The 23167-nt window shown below is 41.9% G+C and overlaps 1 protein-coding gene across 4 annotated transcripts in view; it reads right to left on the bottom strand.

The window, feature by feature from the left end:
* The window catches only part of PRDM5 (PR/SET domain 5), a 511159-nt gene that overhangs the window by 74740 nt on the left and 413252 nt on the right, over positions 1-23167 (bottom strand). For all 4 annotated transcript variants that reach the window (XM_069743878.1, XM_069743879.1, XM_069743880.1 and 1 more), the window contains one exon: positions 4961-5046. In XM_069743878.1, coding sequence (XP_069599979.1) covers positions 4961-5046 — 86 coding nt within the window. The remainder of the gene's footprint in view (positions 1-4960; positions 5047-23167) is intronic.

A 23167-nucleotide genomic window follows, 5' to 3' on the forward strand; every position in this document is an offset into this window, starting at 1 on the left:
TTTAACAATGATAAATGTAAGGTTATACACATGGGAATAAGGAATCAATATCACCATTACACACTGAACGGGAAACCACTGGGTAAATCTGACAGGGAGAAGGACTTGGGGATCCTAGTTAATGATAAACTTACCTGGAGCAGCCAGTGCCAGGCAGCAGCTGCCAAGGCAAACAGGATCATGGGGTGCATTAAAAGAGGTCTGGATACACATGATGAGAGCATTATACTGCCTCTGTACAAATCCCTAGTTAGACCGCACATGGAGTACTGTGTCCAGTTTTGGGCACCGGTGCTCAGGAAGGATATAATGGAACTAGAGAGAGTACAAAGGAGGGCAACAAAATTAATAAAGGGGATGGGAGAACTACAATACCCAGATTGATTAGCGAAATTAGGATTATTTAGTCTAGAAAAAAGACGACTGAGGGGCGATCTAATAACCATGTATAAGTATATAAGGGGACAATACAAATATCTCGCTGAGGATCTGTTTATACCAAGGAAGGTGACGGGCACAAGGGGGCATTCTTTGCGTCTGGAGGAGAGAAGGTTTTTCCATCAACATAGAAGAGGATTCTTTACTGTTAGGGCAGTGAGAATCTGGAATTGCTTGCCTGAGGAGGTGGTGATGGCGAACTCAGTCGAGGGGTTCAAGAGAGGCCTGGATGTCTTCCTGGAGCAGAACAATATTGTAACATACAATTATTAGGTTCTGTAGAAGGACGTAGATCTGCGGATTTATTATGATGGAATATAGGCTGAACTGGATGGACAAATGTCTTTTTTCGGCCTTACTAACTATGTTACTATGTTACTATGTTACTAGTACAGTTTTTCTGTGTCGCTATGTCTCTTTCCTCATGTGCAGGCATTGCAAGACCTCAGGTATCCATGGTTATGACCACTGATGTAGTAACAGCTAGTTAGCCAGTTGCTAGTGGTCGTATCCATGCATACCTAAACTCTTGCAATCCCTGCACATGAGGAAAGAAACATAGCAAAATAGAAAAACTATACATTTCTAATTGAAGGTATTTGCTAATATAATTATTATTATTATTATTATTATTAATACACCTACTACATATTGGGATAGAATTTTGGAGTGTTGCTTTAACAGTATGCTTTGGGTCATTGTCTTGTTATAAGGTGGAACTCCATTCCATTCTCAAATATCCCTGTATTTTGCACCATCCATCTTCCCCTTAACTCAGACCATTTTCCCTCTCCATGCTGCTGAAAAACATCCCCATAGCATTATGCTGTCACTACCATGTTTCACTGTGAAGATGGTGCTCTTGGAGTGATGAGCTGTGTTGGCTTGGCACCAGACATAATGTTTACCTTTGTGGCCAAATAGTTCAATTTTGGTTTCATCTGACCACAGCACTTTCATCCTTATATATGAGGAGCCTCCCACATGTCTTTTGACAAACTGAAAACAAGTCTTACCATTTTTGTATGTAAGTAAAGGCTTTTCTGCCTACTCTTCCATAAAGGCCACCTCTATGGAGTGTACGGCTTATTGTGGTCATATGGACAGATACTCCAGTCTCTGTTTGGAAACTTTGCAGCTCCTTTAGGGATACTTTTGATCTTTGTATTATCTCTCAGATTAATGCCCTCTTGCCCAGGCTGAGAGTTTTCGTAGGTGGTCATCTCTTGGCAGGTTTGTTCAGGTAACCATGTTCTTTCCATTTGATGATAACGGATTTGATGATGCTCTGAGGGATCATCAGTGGTTTGGATATTTTTTATAACACAATCTTGACTTGTACTGCTCAACATCTTTGTCCCTGACTTGTTGGGAGATCTCCTTTTGTCTTCATGGTTAGTGATGCCTCTTGCTTAATAGTGCTGCCGCATCTGTGGCCTTTCAGAAAAGGTGTGCATATTCTGACAGCCCATGTGACACTTAGATTGCACACAGGTGGACTTCCTTTCACTAAGCATGTGACTTATGAAGGTAATTGCTTGCACCAGAAATTTTTAAGGGCTTCAAAGCAAAAGGGGTGAATTCATATGTACAGGTCAATTTTTAGTTATTTGATCCCATAAATGTATTTTATGGCTATATTTTTCTCACTTCACTTCACCATCTTAGACTATTTAGAGGTGATGCATCACACACAAATCAGATTACAAAAATATTTAAAGACAGGTTGTAATGTAACAGGTAAAAAGCCAAGGGGGAAAATACATTTGAAAGCCACTGTAGGTCCCTAATATCAGATCAGTGGTGGTGCAACACAAAGCACCCTCACCATGGATGTTATCAGTTGCATAATGGAACAGCACAGGTTTGTCAACCATATAGCAGCCACAGCGGATTACTGTAGATCCACTCCCAATCATTTGAATATGGGCAAATATGCAGTACCTGGATGCAGCCACTTTACTATTGACAGAGCTGTCATCCCCTACTGCTCTGATATTACCGCAGCCTCAGGAATAGCTGATCAGTGGGGGTGCTGGGTGACCACCAATCTGATATTGCTAACCTATCCTAAGAAGAGTTCTTCAGTCTAAAAGTAGTCGACAACCCCTTTAAACTACCACACTGCCTATATGCTACAGTTTATATGTAACATCTTACACGCTAACACATCAAATTAGATGGTGATCAGTTACAGTTCTCGCTCAACTCAATTAGCGAAGTGACGCTTCAATTATGGTTTTCAATTCTACAAATGAGATAATTTGTTCTGTGGATGTATGTTTCCACTTGACATAATGCACAATATGATTTTGTGGCAGCAAAAGAAAACAAATTTGCATATTTGGTACAGCATTACCGGATAGCTTTATACCTCATTTAATCATATCGGTGGAGCAGAAACCTTTTTAGTACTTTGATGAGTCAATTGTTTTCATGGGCTTCTTGGTAAATTAGCTGTCTTATCATGCACTCCAAGGGTGAATCTTCTAGCTATAAATCTAAAGGATGAATATGATCTCTCACGTGTACCAGAATGAAATGTATTGTAGAGTCAACCAGAATTTATTTATTTACATTTGTTATATCTCAGATGATCTATAAAGCTAAGTTCTATATGAAGGCAAATTAATGGGTCATTACGGTTTTATCAAATCACATTATTAAACTTATACCATAATACTGATATGATTTTCCAAATCGCTCATCTATTCTAAGATGGCTGACTGCAATGCAATGCAGGTTTCTAAATTATAACTGTAATCTGATGTGAATACTTGTCTGCCCAATGATGACAAAGACAACTGTAGTCTGAGAAACCTTTGAAGATGTGAACATTGTCTATGTGTGTTCTTGATGCGGGCGATCTTTTTGTACATGCATCTTTTCACTTATATGTTACTCTATAGCCAAAAGGCCATGAACATGCAGGAACATGTAGATTTACATTAGATTTGTTAATTAATAGTTTAACCAGGTTTTTATAATAAAAACTTATTCCTTCACAACTGTGAAACAGTTACCAGTGTCACCAAAAATGTATGACACCTCAATATATGGCTCACGTACAAACAAGCCTGATACAATTTTTTTGCATCCAATTCTGTAGAATTTAACTGGACTGCTGTCAGGTTGCTCTTTATGTGGTAGTTTGGCTTCCATTATTGGCATGCTTTTCACTAGCCACTCCACCTAATAGATTCCAGGAATTGTGCTGACCTTTAGCTGCTAACAGGGAACTGGACTTACACAGGGCCCCTAGGTTTGGTCCACAGTGTGGCTGCTGGCCGGTGGAGCAGGCTGGTAGAGGATTGCCAGAAAGCTTAGATGAATACCAATAGGCCAGACACAGAATTTTCAGGTAGACTGAAGCCTAAAAAGGGAATCAAGCTGGTTCTGAACAATGATAGAGAAACAAGAATTAACAAGAATAATATATTAAAAAGTGTGAGCCCCACCAAGGCACACAGGAGGGAGTAATTAAGATGACTAAAGGCCCCTTCACATTAAGCGACGCTGCAGCGATACTGACAACGATTCGGATCGCTGCAGCGTCGCTGTTTGGTTGCTGGAGAGCTGTCACACAGACCGCTCTCCAGCGACCAACAATGCCGGTAACCAGGGTAAACATCGGGTTACTAAGCGCAGGGCCGCGCTTAGTAACCCGATGTTTACCCTGGTTACCAGCGTAAAAGTAAAAAAAAACAAACACTACATACTTACCTTCCTCTGTCTGTCCCCGGCGCTGTGCTCTGCACTCCTCCTGTACTGGCTGTGAGCACAGCGGCCGGAAAGCAGAGCGGTGACGTCACCACTCTGCTTTCCGGCTGACCGACGCTCACAGCCAGTACAGGAGGAGTGCAGAGCACAGCGCCGAGGACAGACAGCAGTAGGTAAGTATGTAGTGTTTGTTTTTTTTACTTTTACGCCGGTAACCAGGGTAAACATCGGGTTACTAAGCGCGGCCCTGCGCTTAGTAACCCGATGTTTACCCTGGTTACCAGTGAAGACATCTCTGGATCGGTGTCACACACGCCGATCCAGCGATGTCCACGGGAGATCCAGCGACGAAATAAAGTTCTGGACTTTGTTCAGCGACCAACGATCTCCCAGCAGGGGCCTGATCGTTGGTCGCTGTAACACATAATGATTTCCTTAACGATATCGTTGCTACGTCACAAAAAGCAACGATATCGTTAACGATATCGTTATGTGTGAAGGTACCTTAAGCTCAAGAGTTTGAATGGCTCTACTAATCTCAGAATATCTAACCAAATCTCTGTGCATCACCCAGAATAAGGGCGATGCACCACAGAAGGAGTGAGGACTGACTTGGATGTATGAACTACCTAGAATGTGTTTTATATCTTTATGGCTCGTTCATGCAGATTATTTACCTCCTCTTCCCATTGCTCATACGGTACATGTGGCTGGTCATCTACGTACAAAAAGGCTTCACAAAAATGCATAGCCACTTATCACATATTCCTCAAATTAGTCTTGAACGTAGGTCCTGACTTACCCTTGTGTGCGTCCGAATGTGCATCTTTAAGCCGTCATTCTTACTGAAGGCTTTGTCACAGTAAGGACACTGGTAGGGGCGCTCACCTGCGAACAAGATAAGGATCATAATTACCATACGCAGCTCGTGGATAGAGAACACGACCCCGACACATCAGGAAAGCACAGCATGACTATGTCAAAGGAGGCACATTCTTCCAGCTTGAGGTTCATGTTCATTTATGAAATGAGTGAAAAAGAGTAGAGATCTGAGCTTTTAAAAACGCCACATAAAGAACAAAAGAAGACAGCGGCTGCATGCGGGGCTGGATCAAAGCTCCTCTCCCCGTTGCCTGATGTTTTCTAACAACATATGAATGCATGCAGTGATATGCTAGGCAAATATGACAGTCCAATAAAGGAGTGAATTATGAGCCATTTTGTTGTGGCTAGTGCTTTTTCCTTTTTTTTTTTTCAATTTGTTGCTTCGATACACTTCGTTTTTAAGGAGCGCGAACATCTCCACACATCTGTTGAACATTTCTGCCATCTGGATTGGAAACATCACATTTAATTACTATAATCAATTTCTCCTCCTGCACTATACTAAGCTAACAATGTACATCTAGTCCGAAACATGTTACTATGTAGTTTTATGCAATGGACATCATCATGGAAACCATAAACGTCAGAGCAATTCTGCTTAAATGGTTTAGGCTAACATACTCTTTCACAAGAGTAGAATATTATAAAACCAGAACTTCATACAACTCTTTCTATTACATATTGTACCCTCTCGTGCAGGAGTGGACGCAGATAGAAGACGGGCCCTGTGCATGAACAGTGCATGGGCCCTCTGCAGTCCAAGTAGCTCATGGTAATGCATATTCCACTTGCTTTGGAGGTGAAAGTGGCCCCCTCTGCTCTCGGGCCCCTGTGTAGCTACTAATGATTTATCTCCACCCTTGTTCTTGTCGCTCTAGGAGATGATATTGTTTTTATATTTTTATATTTTCTGTCCAAAAACTTAATATCTTAAAGGGAAACTCTCTCCTGCTTCATAGTTCCCAGACCGTGAACAGCAGGAATCAGAGATTGACTACAAAATTGTGTTTTAGAGATAATGCACTTTAAAGATCCAGTCAAGGGTATGTTCCCCTTAAAGGGAATCTGATAGCAGGTTTTTGCTATTTATTCTAACAACATGCATAATATAGCGCCAGATACCCTGATTCCAGCAATGTATCACTTACTGGCCTACATGGCATAGTTGTGATAGAATCCCTGTTTTATGTGTTGTACATGTAGAAGTGGTCATAACGCTGAGCTGTGTATACAAGCTTCCTATGTACAGTGTACACTGTCAGTACGCTGCCAATCATTGGTAGGGGTGTGGTTACTCATTAGCCTGCCTAGTCAGGCGTTGATAATCTCCAGTTGATAAAATACTGATTGTATTGAAACTACAGCACACAGCCTAATAGGCGACATATTGATGAAATCGGGGTCTCTGCCCTATATTATGCTGCTCTGAGATTGAAGAGCTAAAACCTACTGACAGATTCCCTTTAAGTAGTTCCAGGAAATTCCAACAAAAAACGCCAGTATACCTGGAGAATTTTTCAACAAACTATGTATCAAATCTAAGATCTTTACGGTTGGGACCTGGATAAGCTCTCAACAGTTCAAACCCTTGCTTTCATTTCTCCATAGAACCACACCCCAATCAAGGGACAGTCACACTCCTTATCTATGAACTGTTCCAATATTTATGGACATAACTGTTTATCACTCACCTAATGGTAGTTCTGCTTCATCACCTGTCTTATCTATGGCATTATTTCTGTGCTGTGTTGTGCATAAATATGTGATTCTTCAGAATTTCTATTAGTCTATGCCTGATGAAGGGACATGAGTAGTCTCGAAAGCTTGCAATTTGTTACCATCTTTTCAGTTAGCCATTAAAAGGTATCAACCACCGAGGACTCTCGATTCTAAATATTTTTCTATCCACTGGCTAACACGGTACCAAGATATATATCTTTCCTGTATCCATATATAATGTCACTAAAATTAATATTTTTTTCTTCCAGAATAGAAGCAGACAAAAACTTATATACAGTATATCCACCCAATTAATCAAGTCAGCAAAAATGGTTCTTTCAAGGTCCCAAATGAATAAAGCTCAGGTCATGGATTTTTTTGCTGCTGCTCCATTCATTCTCTACGACACCAATGGAAATAGTTCAGTACGGAAGTGATGGAGGATGTCAGTCCTACAAGCCCTGAATAAAGCAACAGGGTGACTGCACCTCTGTTCATACAGGGGACTCAGGGATGACTATTCTCATGATCGTTAGAGACTTGGACAACTTCTTTATGTACAGGAGCATGTGATTTTCATTTATAACTCTAAGTATACCTTAATATGGTAGGAAATAACATAATGGATGGATGTTACTGGATCAGAAGTTGACATAACAATGCGACCTTCCCTGATATCACTCTACCGTTATTGCCTGCTCCCCTGTATGTATTGTTATTTTACATGGGCTTTCTTCTGTCTGTGTCTGCTCTTGGGTTCAGGTATTCTTCCATATGCTTACAAAGAATTTACTCAAAATTCTTAGTGAACTTTTTCAGTGACCATTATGGTTAATGGCTAAATATTTTTTAAAGCTCAATTTCTCTCAGAATTGAAAAGTGTCATCAAATCTCACTTTTTAAACTATTTTAAAGCAACTTTACATAATAATAGATAAAATAAAATATTTTGATTCATTGGGTTCACTAAAAAAATACTAGAAAATGTACATATCCCAATTTGTCATCCGACACAGGCACACAATTAACATTTACTCGCTACAAAGGCTGACTGGACGAGGAAAAATGTAAATGTTCTTTCAAAAGACGGTTTGATGGGTGATGTGTGTGCATTTAGATCAACCATGCTCTCTAGTTATATGTTTATCATGAACTGAACACTCATTTTAGGGTGTTTTCACATGCTCTTTCTTGTCTACAAATGGGATTTCAGTCACTTACGCAGTGAATACAGTGGTTTCTCTCCCACGCTACTATGTGTTTGTGATCAATTCAAGACCGTCTCAAAAAGTCTCATGTGCCTGAAAACCTATAGACAAAGAATCTGTGGGTATAAGAAGTAATGATGGGCAGAAAGGATTGTCTGTATTAATTAGTCTAAGTAGAGGATGGGAATGGAAGCTGGTGGTCACTAGCGCCAGACACAACAAACTGTTTTCATTACATCACCCAAAATGTATTTTAATTCTGGTACTGAAAACACTTATTTTCATAATGTTCTCCAAGTACAGATCCAAGTACAGATATTTGCATTTTGTCTATATTTTTAGGATCTGTGAATATAAATTGAAAAAAAAAAAAAAAAAAATATATATATATATATATATATATATATATATATATATATATATACACAATGTAAAAATGCTTCACTTGGAAGCGATCTGAATTATTACAGGAACCATTTCTATTTAAAGTCCGGCTGATTTATTTCAGTACTCATAAACCACTTCACAGGATAACAGCCCTTGTCCGGCAAAGAGTACAACAAAAAATAAAACTACAAGTCCATACAAGAGTGCAGGTTAGCCCGCCCAGCTTATAGTCCAGCTTCTTATTCTTTTAGCAAAGGCACTCAATCCAGGAGATCTGCACGCCTCCATATACACAGCCATGTGGGAGACAAGCAGGTCTCATTTTATAAAGTGAACCACACCCAAGGGTGGAAATATGGTAAGCAGCCATCTCCCCCAACTCTTTAGCTGCTCTGATCTGTTTTCAACAAGAATGCAGGATGGCACTTGAAATCTCTTTACTTTGGAGCAATAAGAAGAAAAAATGTAAAAACATTTTCTTTCTTCTGTATATTTTTGTTCAGCCTTAAATTGTGAATACTTTTTTTAAATCAAAACTAATGTTTCAGTACTTCAATATTTCAATTGACAACTTCACTATTTGACAGAAAAAAATGTATACTTTTAAAGGGAACCTGTTACCCCCAAAATCGATGGTGAGATAAGCTCACCGTCATCAGGGGCTTATCTACAGCATTCTGTAATGCTGTAGATAAGCCGCCGATGTTACCTGAAAGAGGAGAAAAAGAGGTTAGATTATACTCACCCAGGGGTGGTCCTGCTCCGATGGGTGTCTCAGGTCCGGAACAGCGCCTCCCATCTTCATTCCATGACGTCCTCTTCTGGTCTTCACGCTGCGGCTCTGACGCAGGCGTACTTTGTCTGCCCTGTTGAGGGCAGAGCAAAGTACTGCAGTGCGCAGGCACCGGAAAGGTCAGAGTGGCCCGGCGACTGCTCACGGCAGTACTTTGCTCTGCCCTCAACAGGGCAGACAAAGTCCGTCTGCGCTGGAGCCGTAGCGTGAAGACCAGAAGAAGACATCATGGAATGAAGATAGGAGGCATCAGAGCGGACCTGAGACACCCATTTGACCGGACCGCAGCGGGACCGCCCCTGGGTGAGTATAATCTAACCTCTTTTTCTCCTCTTTCAGGTTACAGAATTACAGAATGCTGTAGATAAGCCCCTGATGATGGTGAGCTTACCTCACCATCGATTTTGGGGGTGACAGGTTCCCTTTAAGTGAAATCACAGGTATGCAGAGGTAAGAGCTCTCTATGCATACTCTGATCAGCCAAACAAGGTGAAAAGTGAAGTGAATATTAGTGATGAGTGAACACATGGATGTTCGCATAAGGTATGTTCTGCTGAACATTTAAAAAGTTTGGTTCAGGTACCAGAATGGTACCTGAACTCGAGCCTGAACCCGGACCCCATTCAAATGAATGGTTGGCCTAAACATCTTTTGTAAGCAGAAATTTTTGAACCACTCTCCATAATCTTAGAAAATTCTTGGAGAACAGGAGAAGTCCCAGAAGACAGGAGAAGAGCAAATGTTGTTCCTATCTTCAAAAAGGGGAAAAAGGTGGACCCAGGGTACTATGGGCCGGTGAGTCTGACTTCTATACCCGGAAAGATCTTTGAACAAATTATTAAACAATATGTATTTATGTACCTGGATAAGAATGAAGTGATTAGCTAGAGTCAGCATGGGTTTGTAACTAATAAGTCATGTCAGACTAACTTAATTTCCTTCTATGACAGAACCACTAACTGCGTGGATCAGGGAAATGCTGTAGAAATAGTATATCTTGACTTCAGCAAAGCATTTGACAAAGTATCTCACACCATCCTTATTGAAAAAATGACTAAGCATGGAATGGACAAGGCAGGTGTTAGTTGGATTCATAACTGGCTTAGTGATCGGACCCAAAGAGTGGTCGTAAATGGCTGCACATCCAGTTGGAAGAATGTCTCAAGTAGGGTACCACAAGGTTCTGTCCTGGGTCCTGTATTGTTCAACATTTTTATCAATGATTTAGATGAAGGAATTGAGGGTACACTGATTAAATTTGCTGATGACACAAAGCTAGGAGGGATAGCTAATACTAGAGAAGAGAGAGAGAGGATTCAAAAAGATATAAATAAACTGAAGCAGTGGGCAGCAACTAACAGAATGGTTTTTAACAAGGAAAAATGCAAAGTACTACATCTGGGCAATAAAAATGAAAATAGCATATACAAAATGGGAGGAATAGGGCTAAGCATCAGCACATGTGAAAATGACTTGGGTATACTAAGAGATCATAAACTGAACATGAGTCAACAGTGTGATGCAGCAGCAAAAAAGGCAAATGCAATTCTGGGATGTATTAACAGAGGCATGCAGTCTAGATCATGCAAAGTCATTATTGTCCTCTACGCCTCTTTGGTAAGACCTCATCTGGAATACTGTGTCCAGTTTTGGGCACCACATTTTAACAAAGACATCAACAAACTGGAGCAAGTTCAGAGAAATGCGACTAGAATAGTGACCAGTCTACAAACCATGTCCTATGAGAAACGTTTGCAGGATTTGGGAATGTTTAGTTTGCAAAAAAGAAGACTGAGAGGAGACTTAATAGCTGTCTACAAATATCTCAAGGGCTGTCACATTGTAGAAGGATCATCTTTATTCTCATTTGCACAAGGAAAGACTAGAAGCAATGGGACAAAACTGAATGAGAGGAAACAGATTAGATATCAGAAAAAACTTTTTGACAGTTAGGGTGATCAAAGAGTGGAAAAGACTGCCACGAGAGGTTGTGAGTTCTCCTTCCATGGAAGTCTTCAAACAGAGGCTGGACAGACATCTGTCGGGGATGATTTCGTGAATCCTGCTTTGAGCAGGGGGTTGGGCCAGATGACCCAGAAGTAGTGTTGAGCATTCCGATACCGCAAGTATCGGGTATCGGCCGATACTTGCGGTATCGGAATTCCGATACCGAGATCCGATACTTTTGTGATATCAGGTATCGGTATCGGATCAATAGGGATGTGTAAAATAAAGAATTAAAATAAAAAATATTGATATGCTCACCTCTCCGGCGGCCCCTGGACATCATGCTGCTAACCGGGAGGCTTCTTTGTTTAACCCCTTCCCGACCTTTGACGCATACGCTGCGTCATGAAAGTCGGTGCCATTCCGACCCATGACGCAGCATATGCGTCATGGAAAGATCGCGTCCCTGCAGGCCGGGTGAAAGGGTTAACTCCCATTTCACCCGATCTGCAGGGACAGGGGGAGTGGTAGTTTAGCCCAGGGGGGGTGGCTTCACCCCCTCGTGGCTACGATCGCTCTGATTGGCTGTTGAAAGTGAAACTGCCAATCAGAGCGATTTGTAATATTTCACCTAAAAAACTGGTGAAATATTACAATCCAGCCATGGCCGATGCTGCAATATCATCGGCCATGGCTGGAAACACTTATGTGCACCCACCCCACCCCTCCGATCGCCCCCCCAGCCCCCCGATCTGTGCTCCGCTCCCCTCCGTCCTGTGCTCCGCTCCCCCATCCTCCTGTCCGCTTCCCCCGTGCACCAATCACACCCCCCGTGCTCCAATCAAACCCCCCCGCACTCCGATCCCCCCCCGCACACAGCGACCCCCCCCGCACAGCGATCCCTCACCCCGTGCTCCAATCCTCCCCCGTGCTCCAGTCCTCCCTCCCGTGTTCCGATCCACCCCCCCATGCTCCGATCCACCGCCCCATGCTCCGATCCACCCCCCCGTGCTCCGACGCCCCCCCCGTGCCCTGATCTCCCCCCCTTATACTTACCTGGCCGCCCGAGGTCCGTCCGTCTTCTTTCCTGGGCGCCGCCATCTTCCATAATGGCGAGCGCATGTGCAGTGCGCCCGCCGAATCTGCCGGCCGGCAGATTCGTTCCAGAGTGAATTTTGATCACTGAGATAGGTTATATCTCAGTGATCAAAATAAAAAAAATAGTAAATGACCCCCCCCCTTTGTCACCCCCATAGATAGGGACAATAAAAAAAATAAAGAATTTTTTTTTTTTTCACTAAGGTTGGGGTGAGAACTAGGGTTAGGGGTAGGGTTAGGGGTAGGGTTAGGGTTAGGGTTAGGGGTAGGGTTAGGGTTAGGGGTAGGGGTAGGGGTAGGGTTAGGGGTAGGGTTAGGGCTAGGGTTAGAGTTAGGGTTAGGGGTAGGGCTAGGGTTAGGGTTTCGGTATGTGCACACGTATTCTGGTCCTCTGCGGATTTTTCCGCAGAGGATTTGAAAAATCCACAGTGCTAAACCGCTGCCGATTTATCGTGGATTTACCGCGGTTTTTCTGCGCATTTCACTGCGGTTTTACAACTGCGATTTTCTATTGGAGCAGTTGTAAAATCGCTGCGGAATCCGCAGAAAGAAGTGACATGCTGCGGAATGTAAACCGCTGCGTTTCCGTGCAGTTTTTCCGCAGCATGTGTACAGCGATTTTTGGTTCCCATAGGTTCACATTGAACTGTAAACTCATGTGAAACTGCTGCGGATCCGCAGCATTTTCTGCAGCGTGTGCACATACCTTTAGAATTAGGCTATGTGCACACGGTGCGGATTTGGCTGAGGATCCGCAGCAGTGTTCCATCAGGTTTACAGTACCATGTAAACATATGGAAAACCAAATCCGCTGTGCCCATGGTGCGGAAAATACCGCGCGGAACGCTGCGTTGTATTTTCCGCAGCATGCCAATTCTTTGTGCGGATTCCGCAGCGTTTTACACCTGTTCCTCAATAGGAATCCGCAGGTGAAATCCGCACAAAAAACACTGGAAATCCGCGGAAAATCCGCAGGTAAAACGTAGTGCCTTTTACCCGCGGATTTTTCAAAAATGGTGCTGAAAAATCTCATACGAATCCGCAACGTTGGCACATAGCCTTAGGGTTGGGTTGGAATTAGGGTTGTGGTTAGGGTTAGGGGTGTGTTGGGGTTAGGGTTGTGGTTAGGGGTGTGTTGGGGTTAGGGTTGTGATTAGGGTTATGGCTACAGTTGGGATTAGGGTTAGGGGTGTGTTGGGGTTAGTGTTGGAGGTAGAATTGAGGGGTTTCCACTGTTTAGGCACTTCAGGGGGTCTCCAAACGCAACATGGCGCCACCATTGATTCCAGCCAATCTTGTATTCAAAAATTCAAATGGTGCTCCCTCACTTCCGAACCCCGACGTGTGCCCAAACAGTGGTTTACCCCCACATATGGGGTACCAGCATACTCAGGACAAACTGCGCAACAATTACTGGGGTCCAATTTCTCCTGTTACCCTTGAGAAAATAAAAAATTGCTTGCTAAAACATCATTTTTGAGGAAAGAAAAATGATTTTTTATTTTCACGGCTCTGCGTTGTAAACGTCTGTGAAGCACTTGGGGGTTCAAAGTGCTCACCACATATCTAGATAAGTTCCTTGGGGGGTCTAGTTTCCAAAATGGGGTCACTTGTGGGGGGTTTCTACTGTTTAGGCACACCAGGGGCTCTGCAAACGCAACGTGACGCCCGCAGACCATTCCATCAAAGTCTGCATTTCAAAAGTCACTACTTCCCTTCTGAGCCCCCACGTGTGCCCAAACAGTGGTTTACCCCCACACATGGGGCATCAGCGTACTCAGGAGAAACTGGATAACAACTTTTGTGGTCCAATTTCTCCTGTAACCCTTGGGAAAATAAAAAATTCTGGGCTAAAATATTATTTTTGAGGAAAGAAAACGTATTTATTATTTTCACGGCTCTGCGTTATAAACTTCTGTAAAGCACTTGGGGGTTGAAAGTGCTCACCACACATCTAGATAACTTCCTTTGGGGGTCTAGTTTCCAAAATGGGGTCACTTGTGGGGGGTTTCTACTGTTTAGGCACACCAGGGGCTCTGCAAACGCAACGTGACGCCCGCAGACCATTCCATCAAAGTCTGCATTTCAAAAGTCACTACTTCCCTTCTGAGCCCCCACGTGTGCCCAAACAGTGGTTTACCCCCACACATGGGGTATCAGCGTACTCAGGAGAAACTGGACAACAACTTTTGGGGTCAAATTTCTCCTGTTACCCTTGGGAAAATAAAAAATTGCGGGCTAAAATTCATTTTTGAGAAAATAATTATTTTTTTTTATTTTCATGGCTCTGCGTTATAAACTTCTGTGAAGCACTTGAGGGTTCAAAGTGCTCACTACACATCTAGATTAGTTCCTTTGGGGGTCTAGTTTCCAAAATGGGGTAATTTGTGGGGGATCTCCAATGTTTAGGCACACAGGGGCTCTCCAAACGCGACATGGTGTCCGCTAATGATTGGAGATAATTTTCCATTTAAAAAGCCAAATGGCGTGCCTTCCCTTCTGAGCCCTGCCGTGCGCCCAAACAGTGGTTTACCCCCACATATGGGGTATCTGCATACTCAGGACAAACTGGACAACAACATTTGTGGTCCAATTTCTCCTATTACCATTGGCAAAATAGGAAATTCCAGGCTAAAAAATCATTTTTGAGAAAAGAAAAATTATTTTTTATTTTCATGGCTCTGCATTATAAACTTCTGTGAAGCACCTGGGGGTTTAAAGTGCTCAGTATGCATCTAGATAAGTTCCTTGGGGGGTCTAGTTTCCAAAATGGGGTCACTTGTGGGGGAGCTCCATTGCATAGGCACACAGGGGCTCTCCAAATGCGACATGGTGTCCGCTAACAATTGGAGCTAATTTTCCATTCAAAAAGTTAAAAGGCGCGCCTTCCCTTCCGAGCCCTGCCGTGTGCCCAAACAGTGGTTTACCCCCACATATGAGGTATCGGCGTACTCGGGAGAAATTGCTCAACAAATTTTAGGATCCATTTTATCCTGTTGCCCATGTTAAAATGAAAAAATTGAGGCGAAAATAAATTTTTTGTGAAAAAAAAGTACTTTTTCATTTTTACGGATCAATTTGTGAAGCACCTGAGGGTTTAAAGTGCTCACTAGGCATCTAGATAAGTTCCTTGGGGGGTCCAGTTTCCAAAATGGGGTCACTTGTGGGGGAGCTCCAATGTTTAAGCACACAGGGTCTCTCCAAACGCGACATGGTGTCCGCTAACGATGGAGATAATTTTTCATTCAAAAAGTCAAATGGCGCTCCTTCCCTTCCGAGCCTTACCATGTGCCCAAACAGTGGTTTACCCCCACATGTGAAGTATCAGTGTACTCAGGAGAAATTGCCAAACAAATTTTAGGATCCATTTTACCCTGTTGTCCATGTGAAAATGAAAAAATTGAGGCTAAAAAACTTTTTTTGTGAAAAAAAAGTACTTTTTCATTTTTACGGATCAATTTGTGAAGCACCTGGGGGTTTAAAGGGCTCACTATGCATCTAGATAAGTTCCTTGGGGCGTCTAGTTTCCAAAATGGGGTCACTTGTGGGGGAGCTCCAATTTTTAGGCACACGGGGGCTCTCCAAATGTGACATGGTGTCCGCTAAAGAGTGCAGCCAATTTTTCATTCAAAAAGTCAAATGGCGCTCCTTCCCTTCCAAGCCCTGCCGTGCGCCCAAACAGTGGTTTACCCCCACATATGAGGTATCAGCGTACTCAGGACAAATTGGACAACAACTTACGTTGTTCAGTTTCTCCTTTTACCATTGGGAAAATAAAAAAATTGTTGCTGAAAAATCATTTTTGTGACTAAAAAGTTAAATGTTCATTTTTTCCTTCCATGTTGCTTCTGCTGCTGTGAAGCACCTGAAGGGTTAATAAACTTCTTGAATGTGGTTTTGTGCACCTTGAGGGGTGCAGTTTTTAGAATGGTGTCACTTTTGGGTATTTTCAGCCATATAGACCCCTCAAACTGACTTCAAATGTGAGGTGGTCCCTAAAAAAAATGGTTTTGTAAATTTCGTTGTAAAAATGAGAAATCGCTGGTCAAATTTTAACCCTTATAACTTCCTAGCAAAAAAAAATTTTGTTTCCAAAATTGTGCTGATGTAAAGTAGACGTGTGGGAAATGTTATTTATTAACTATTTTGTGTCACATAACTCTCTGGTTTAACAGAATAAAAATTCAAAATGTGAAAATTGCGAAATTTTCAAAATTTTCGCCAAATTTCCGTTTTTATCACAAATAAACACAGAATTTATTGACCTAAATTTACCACTAACATGAAGCCCAATATGTCACGAAAAAACAATCTCAGAACCGCTAGGATCCATTGAAGCGTTCCTGAGTTATTACCTCATGAAGGGACACTGGTCAGAATTGCAAAAAACGGCAAGGTCTTTAAGGTCAAAATAGGCTGGGTCATGAAGGGGTTAAAATGCGCGCCTTTAGGACCTGGGAATGACGTCCCGGGTTCTGATTGGTCGCGTGCCGCCCATGTGACCGGCACGCGACCAATCAGAAGCCGTGACGTCATTCGCAGGTCCTCAATTCCTAGAATTAGGAGTTTTTGTGAATGAGAATGACGTCGCGGCTTCTGATTGGTCGCGTGCTGGTCACATGGGCGGCACGCGACCAATCAGAAGCCGCGACGTCATTCTCATTCACAAAAACTCCTAATTCTAGGAATTGAGGACCTGCGAATGACGTCACGGCTTCTGATTGGTCGCGTGCCAGTCACATGGGCGGCACGCGACCAATCAGAACCCGGGACGTCATTCCCAGGTCCTAAAGGCGCGCATTTTAAACAAAGAAGCCTCCCGGTTAGCAGCATGATGTCCAGGGGCCGCCGGAGAGGTGAGCATATCAATATTTTTTATTTTAATTCTTTATTTTACACATCCCTATGGATCCCAGGGCCTGAAGGAGAGTTTCCTCTCCTTCAGACCCTGGGAACCATGAGAATACCTTCCGATACTTGATGTCCCATTGACTTGTATTGGTATCGGATATCGGTATCGGCGATATCCGATAATTTTCGGGTATTGGCCGATACTATCCGATACCGATACTTTCAAGTATCGGACGGTATCGCTCAACACTACCCAGAAGGTCCCTTCCAACTCTACCATTCTATGATTCTATGTTTTCCACACTGTCATCTGCGTGACAGTTGGGCAAACACAGGCCTTGATCTGTGGTAATGGTAAGTTTGTTACCGCTAGTCAGAGCACTGCAGTTCCCACTCTGTCAGATAGATGGCAGCATGTGAGCCTGCGGATCTGACCGGCGGTAAAAAGGTTACAGCAGGTCACAGGCGTCAGCTGATGAGAGTACTACTGGCAAGTGAGGTAAAATTTCTGGAGTTAATGTCAGCTGTTTTATGGCATCTGTTAAATATTAATTATTCTTATTTTTATTCTGTACTGAGCACATTGCTTCTTGCTGACACTATGAAAAGCTATTTCTGTGTATGTAGCTCAGAGTATAAGTTAACTCCATATACAGAAGACACGTGATCTGTAGAAACCATATAAATAACGTCTCTAAGGAGGGTGGTGGGCTTTTTGTCACGTGGGACGGTCACCTCCTTTCCTTCACCATCATTCTCCATGGACATGGGACAAGACACGAGGAACAACAGCTGTTAGCTACTCCATGCCATGATGACTTCAGACTTTCACACAGACAGATGACTTCTACCATTCAGGACCCTGGAAAGATGAGTAACAGGAGAAGCGCTGATATCTACACATGGACACTCTGTTTGTAATTGTTTCATCTACCTTTTATGTTTTTGCTGCGATGGTGGATAACTTAATAAACCACTATACTTTCGTCAGAAAATCATGACATTTTTCTTTTAAGAATAACGCACCTGGTTAAGTCTTGATTAGATATTTTTGCGCAATAACGATTTTTAACAGCATCAAGCACAGTGGTTAGTAATGGACTGGCGTCTATAAGACGTGCTCATTACTAACCCCATAGTTATATTGTAATAAAGACATAGCCAGAATAAAGTCCTTTCTTTGAAATAAACATACAGACTCCTTTATTTGAAATAAAAGCTCCTCTTCCTCTTTTACCCGTTTATTTCTGTAAAATGAAATTTAGCAAATCACTATATTCCTCACCTGTCCAATGATAACCCATTAATGGCCATGTGCCACAATGATCCGTATGGTTTGTAGAGTGTGAGAGTGGTACTTTCATCAGTCGGCACCTGTGACCAGCAGTTACCTTATTACTGCTCGTCTGAACTGCTGGATCACACGCTGTCATCTGTCTGAACTTACTGTGATCTGAGCCAATATTTCTCGTTTTGTCACACAGATGACCCAGAACACTAACACGGAATTCTTGGAGAAATCCATGCTTTGGGTCCATGCACAGACACTAGATGTTCGGTATGGACCCCTAAATTTACCGTTCGGGTTTGCCCATCTCTAGTGAATATCATTATATGATAATAGTTATCTTGTTAAAACGATAGCCCTACAGTGGTGGATTATATAAGACATAGTCAAAGGCCAGTGTGCCCGAATAAGTCACATGTCCACCACCAGAAGCACTTACAATGGACATGTGATACTCAAAACTGAACCATAGAGATATAGAAAAATGTAGTCTACCCTGTTGAATGACTATTTACTCCACATTATGTGGCAGGCTTGGTACACATGCAAAAATTGCCAGCGGAAAAGATGGCACCATGATGCATAACTGAAAATAAAGGCAAGCCAAAGTAGGCTATGCTATTCTCATAAATGCCTAGCCAGAAAACTTTGGGGCCAGGCATTTATGTGAATAATATTTTGCCACATATCACCTACATAAGCAATGTACAGATCAATAACACCTGTTCATGGAAACAATAGTCCCTAATGGATTCAGGAGTTTTGAACTTTTTTTCTTTATTTAGTTATCCTCCAGGCATTGAAAATTTATAAATCATTGTAATATTCTTCAGTACTCTATTTTTCTTACTTCACTCCCTTACACTACGTTGTAGAACTGATTCAATGTTCATTTCAAGCTCCTTTAGATATTCCTTTCAATTATTGTGAAGCATGATGCCTATACAATATTAAAATATTTAAACATAGGCTCACCAGGTGTCTGGTTTCACCCAGCTTCATCGCCCAGCATGTTCGGGGGCAAAGAAGCTCGGCGAAATGTGTATGTTGGGGCTGAAGGCACGTGCTACTAACACTGTATAGATCTAGTGACTCACTATACAAATAAAATAGGCTTATACAGACCTAGTTATTTAGTCCATATAACATGATGAGCAGCTTATAATAATTAAACAGTTATTGCGATTAGGATACATTATATGAGCCTTGCAGAACTTGCCAGGGAGTTCTCATTATGTCTCCCTAACTACTGAGATCTCCAAATATGACAACAATGTTATTACTATGGTAATTTTAGCACAACCCAAGGTTATGTATGTCTATCCATTTGAGATACAGGTATCAACCACTGAGGACTCTCAATTCTAAATATTTTTCTATCCATTTGAGAACAGTTAGCAAAAACAGCCGTGTTTTGTTTCATTGCGGTTTGTAGTAACCTTCAGTCTTACCACACTGACATTGGTGTAGTTGAGTGGATACTTGCCACAAAAAGTAACCACAACCTGTAAACTTTGTTTCCTGAAAAGGGTTTAACCCCTTATTGAAATAATACGTCCCTGTGCCCTAGGCCTATTTAAACTATTTGAACTATTACCTCATCGCAGTCGCCCATGCACATGGGCTGCGTGCGGGTGATTGCCGCTGGGTGTCAGCTGACACACAGAACTAACCTCCTAAATGCTGTGATCGAATGCGATCGCAGCATTCCGGGAGCTGCCACGGGTTGACAGCCTCTCTGCCCTTGGATCGGAGACCCCGCAGCGTGACGTGGGGTCCAGATCATTGCCATGGTAACCTGATGTTGTCATGACAACATCCAGGGTCACTAGAGCTAGGAAAGTTGCTTGAACATATGCAGTACATGATCAGTAACTTTCTCTGTCAGTGCAGTGTTTGTACAGAACAGGGATGCTGGACAGGCAATCAGCCTGCAAAAAATTATAGTCCCATAGTGGTACAAAGTAAAAAAGTAAAAAAAAAAAATAATAATTGTAAAAATAGTTAAACTAAAAATTTTAAGCAATAATAAAAAATCAAAAGATATTGTATCCATAAATAATTATTTGTATGAAAAAAGACCAAAACAATAAAAGTACACATATTTGGTATCGCCATGTCCGCAATGACCCGACCTATAAAACTGTCCCACTTGTTAACCCCTTTTAGTGAACACCATAAAAATCAAAAAAGATCAAACAGACAGATATAAATAAACATGGTACAGCATGAAAATATAAAAGTTATAGCTTTCACAATAAAGCGATGTAAAAATAATTATTTTTTCTATAAAATAGTTTTTGTTGTGTAAAAGCGCCAAAACATAAAAAAAAATGAGGTATCACTGTTATCGTACTGACCGGAAGAATAAAACTGCCATACCACTTTTACCACACACGAAACGGCATACCCCCCAAAAAAAAAACAAATTCCTGAATTGCTGGTTTTTGTTCATTCCGCCTCCTAAAAATCAGCATAGAAAGCACTCAAAAAATATCATGTGCCCGAAAATGAACCAAAAAAATCAACTTGTTCTGCAAAAAACAAGACCTCACATGACAACCTCCTTCCCTGAGCCATGACATTAAACATGGGTCATGGCTGGATCTTTCAGCAAGACAATGACCCAAAACATACAGCCAAGGCAACAAAGGAGTGGCTCAAAAAGCAGCACATTAAGGTCATGGATTGGCTTAGCCAGCCTCCAGACCTTAATCCCATAGAAAACTTATGGAGGTAGTTGAAGCTTCGAGCTGCCAAATGACAGCCTGAAAATCTTAATGATTTAGAGATGATTTACAAAGAGGAGTGGACCAAAAATCCTGACATGTGCACAAACCTGTTATGGACCTGGTGGTTAGGAGCACCAGGAACGACCTGATAGTTAAACTCACACAGGACAAGCTCTGGGAAGTGGGAGCTCTGCTGAACGCAACCCCTAATCCTATCACACAACTAGAAATAGCCGTGGAGCATACCTAACACTGCCTAGACGCCTCTTCACAGCCTAAGAACTAACTAGCCCTAGAGATAGAAAATAAAGCCTACCTTGCCTCAGAGAAATTCCCCAAAGGAAAAGGCAGCCCCCCACATATATTGACTTTGAGTTAAGATGAAAGTCACAAACACAGAGATGAAACAGGTTTCAGCAAAGGGAGGCCAGACTTACTAAACAGACAGAGGATAGGAAAGATATCTTTGCGGTCAGCACAAAAAACTACAAAAAAACCACGCAGAGTGTGCAAAAAGACCTCCGCACCGACTCACGGTGCGGAGGTGCCACTCTGCATCCCAGAGCTTCCAGCTAGCAAGGCAAAATCATGATAGCTAGCTGGACAAGGAAACAATGAACAAATAATTAACTAGCAGGGACTTAGCTTCTGTTGGAGTAGACAGGTCACCAGAAAGATCCAAGAGCGAACTGAACCAGTACAAGAACATTGACAGCTGGCATGGAGTAACGATCTAAGTGGAGTTAAGTAGAGCAGCCAGCCAAAGAATAAACTACGTCACCTGTGGAAGGAACCTCAGAAGCAGCAGCTCCACTCACAGCCACCAGAGGGAGTCCATGGACAGAACTCGCTGAAGTACCATTCATGACCACAGGAGGGAGTTCGATAACAGAATTCACAACACAAACCTCATCATCAACTACAGAAGCGTCTGACTGTTGTGCTTGCCAACAAGGGTTTTGCCACCAAGTATTGAGTCTTGTTTGCCAGAGGGATCAAATACTTATTTCTTGCTGTAAAATGCAAGTAAATATATATAATTTATACAATTTGAATTTCTGGATTTTATATTTGATATTCTATCGTTCAATGTTAAAATTAACCTATCCTTAAAATTTTAGACTGTTTATGTCTTTGTCAGTGGGCAAACTTACAAAATCAGCAAGGGATCAAATAATTATTTCCCCCACTGTGACTAGCTGGAATATATCTTCTCTAATACCCTGGACACCTAATATGCTTGGCCATATATCTAACAGTATGAATCCATGTGCAACAATGCAAACAATTGCAGTCTGCTAATAGTGAGAGGACATGTTGCTGAATATATGATGAACATTATGTTAATAAGTGCTTGGTAAGTATTAACTGATGGTGAGCTTATATTATAGAGCAAATATTAATACATTGCATTTGATACATTCCAAATTGTATAATTTCTAATAATAATAAGGTAGCCAATAAATTGCTTCTGATTATCCATCTTTGCTGAAGAAGGGTTGCAAAACATCGAGATACCAAGCGAGGGAAACATGTTTCTCTATATCAAACTTGCAGACAAGAAAGCGGGATTGCTCCATGCTGGGAGTAAAAGGGTGATGTGAGGAGAAAGAGGAAGAGAAAATATAATGGATTTAGTGTCTCACCACAGCTGACCTCAAAAGTCTTTGAAGGCTAACAAGCCTGAAAGACACTTCAGGAAAGAAAGGGTCTTCTCGCAGGCTAAGAAAAGTTACCTGGTCAAAACCTATTAATCATCCCAACAACAGTTATGTTAAATATTCTACAAAAGAGGCCATGACATTGGATTCTGTGTTCTGAATTAGACATTCTACATCTTACTAGTAAAGCCACATACCATGATTTCCATATGTTTCTAGCAAATTAGTAAGACCCGCGGAAAAGCAGCATGTGTTCATATAAGAGGAACCCGTAAGCTTTGTTTATCCAGAATTGACATAAACAAGGTTTGAAAGCAGTGAAGAGTAGTCAGATGAAAAATGTTTTCTTATTAAAGGAAAACAGGGACCACGTGTAGCTTGGGTCTGAAAACTATTATAAATGTCTTTCTGATATGAATCGCGCAGTTAATGGGGAATAA

Source organism: Ranitomeya imitator, chromosome 1 (assembly GCF_032444005.1).
Source record: "Ranitomeya imitator isolate aRanImi1 chromosome 1, aRanImi1.pri, whole genome shotgun sequence".
Lineage (NCBI taxonomy): Eukaryota > Metazoa > Chordata > Amphibia > Anura > Dendrobatidae > Ranitomeya > Ranitomeya imitator.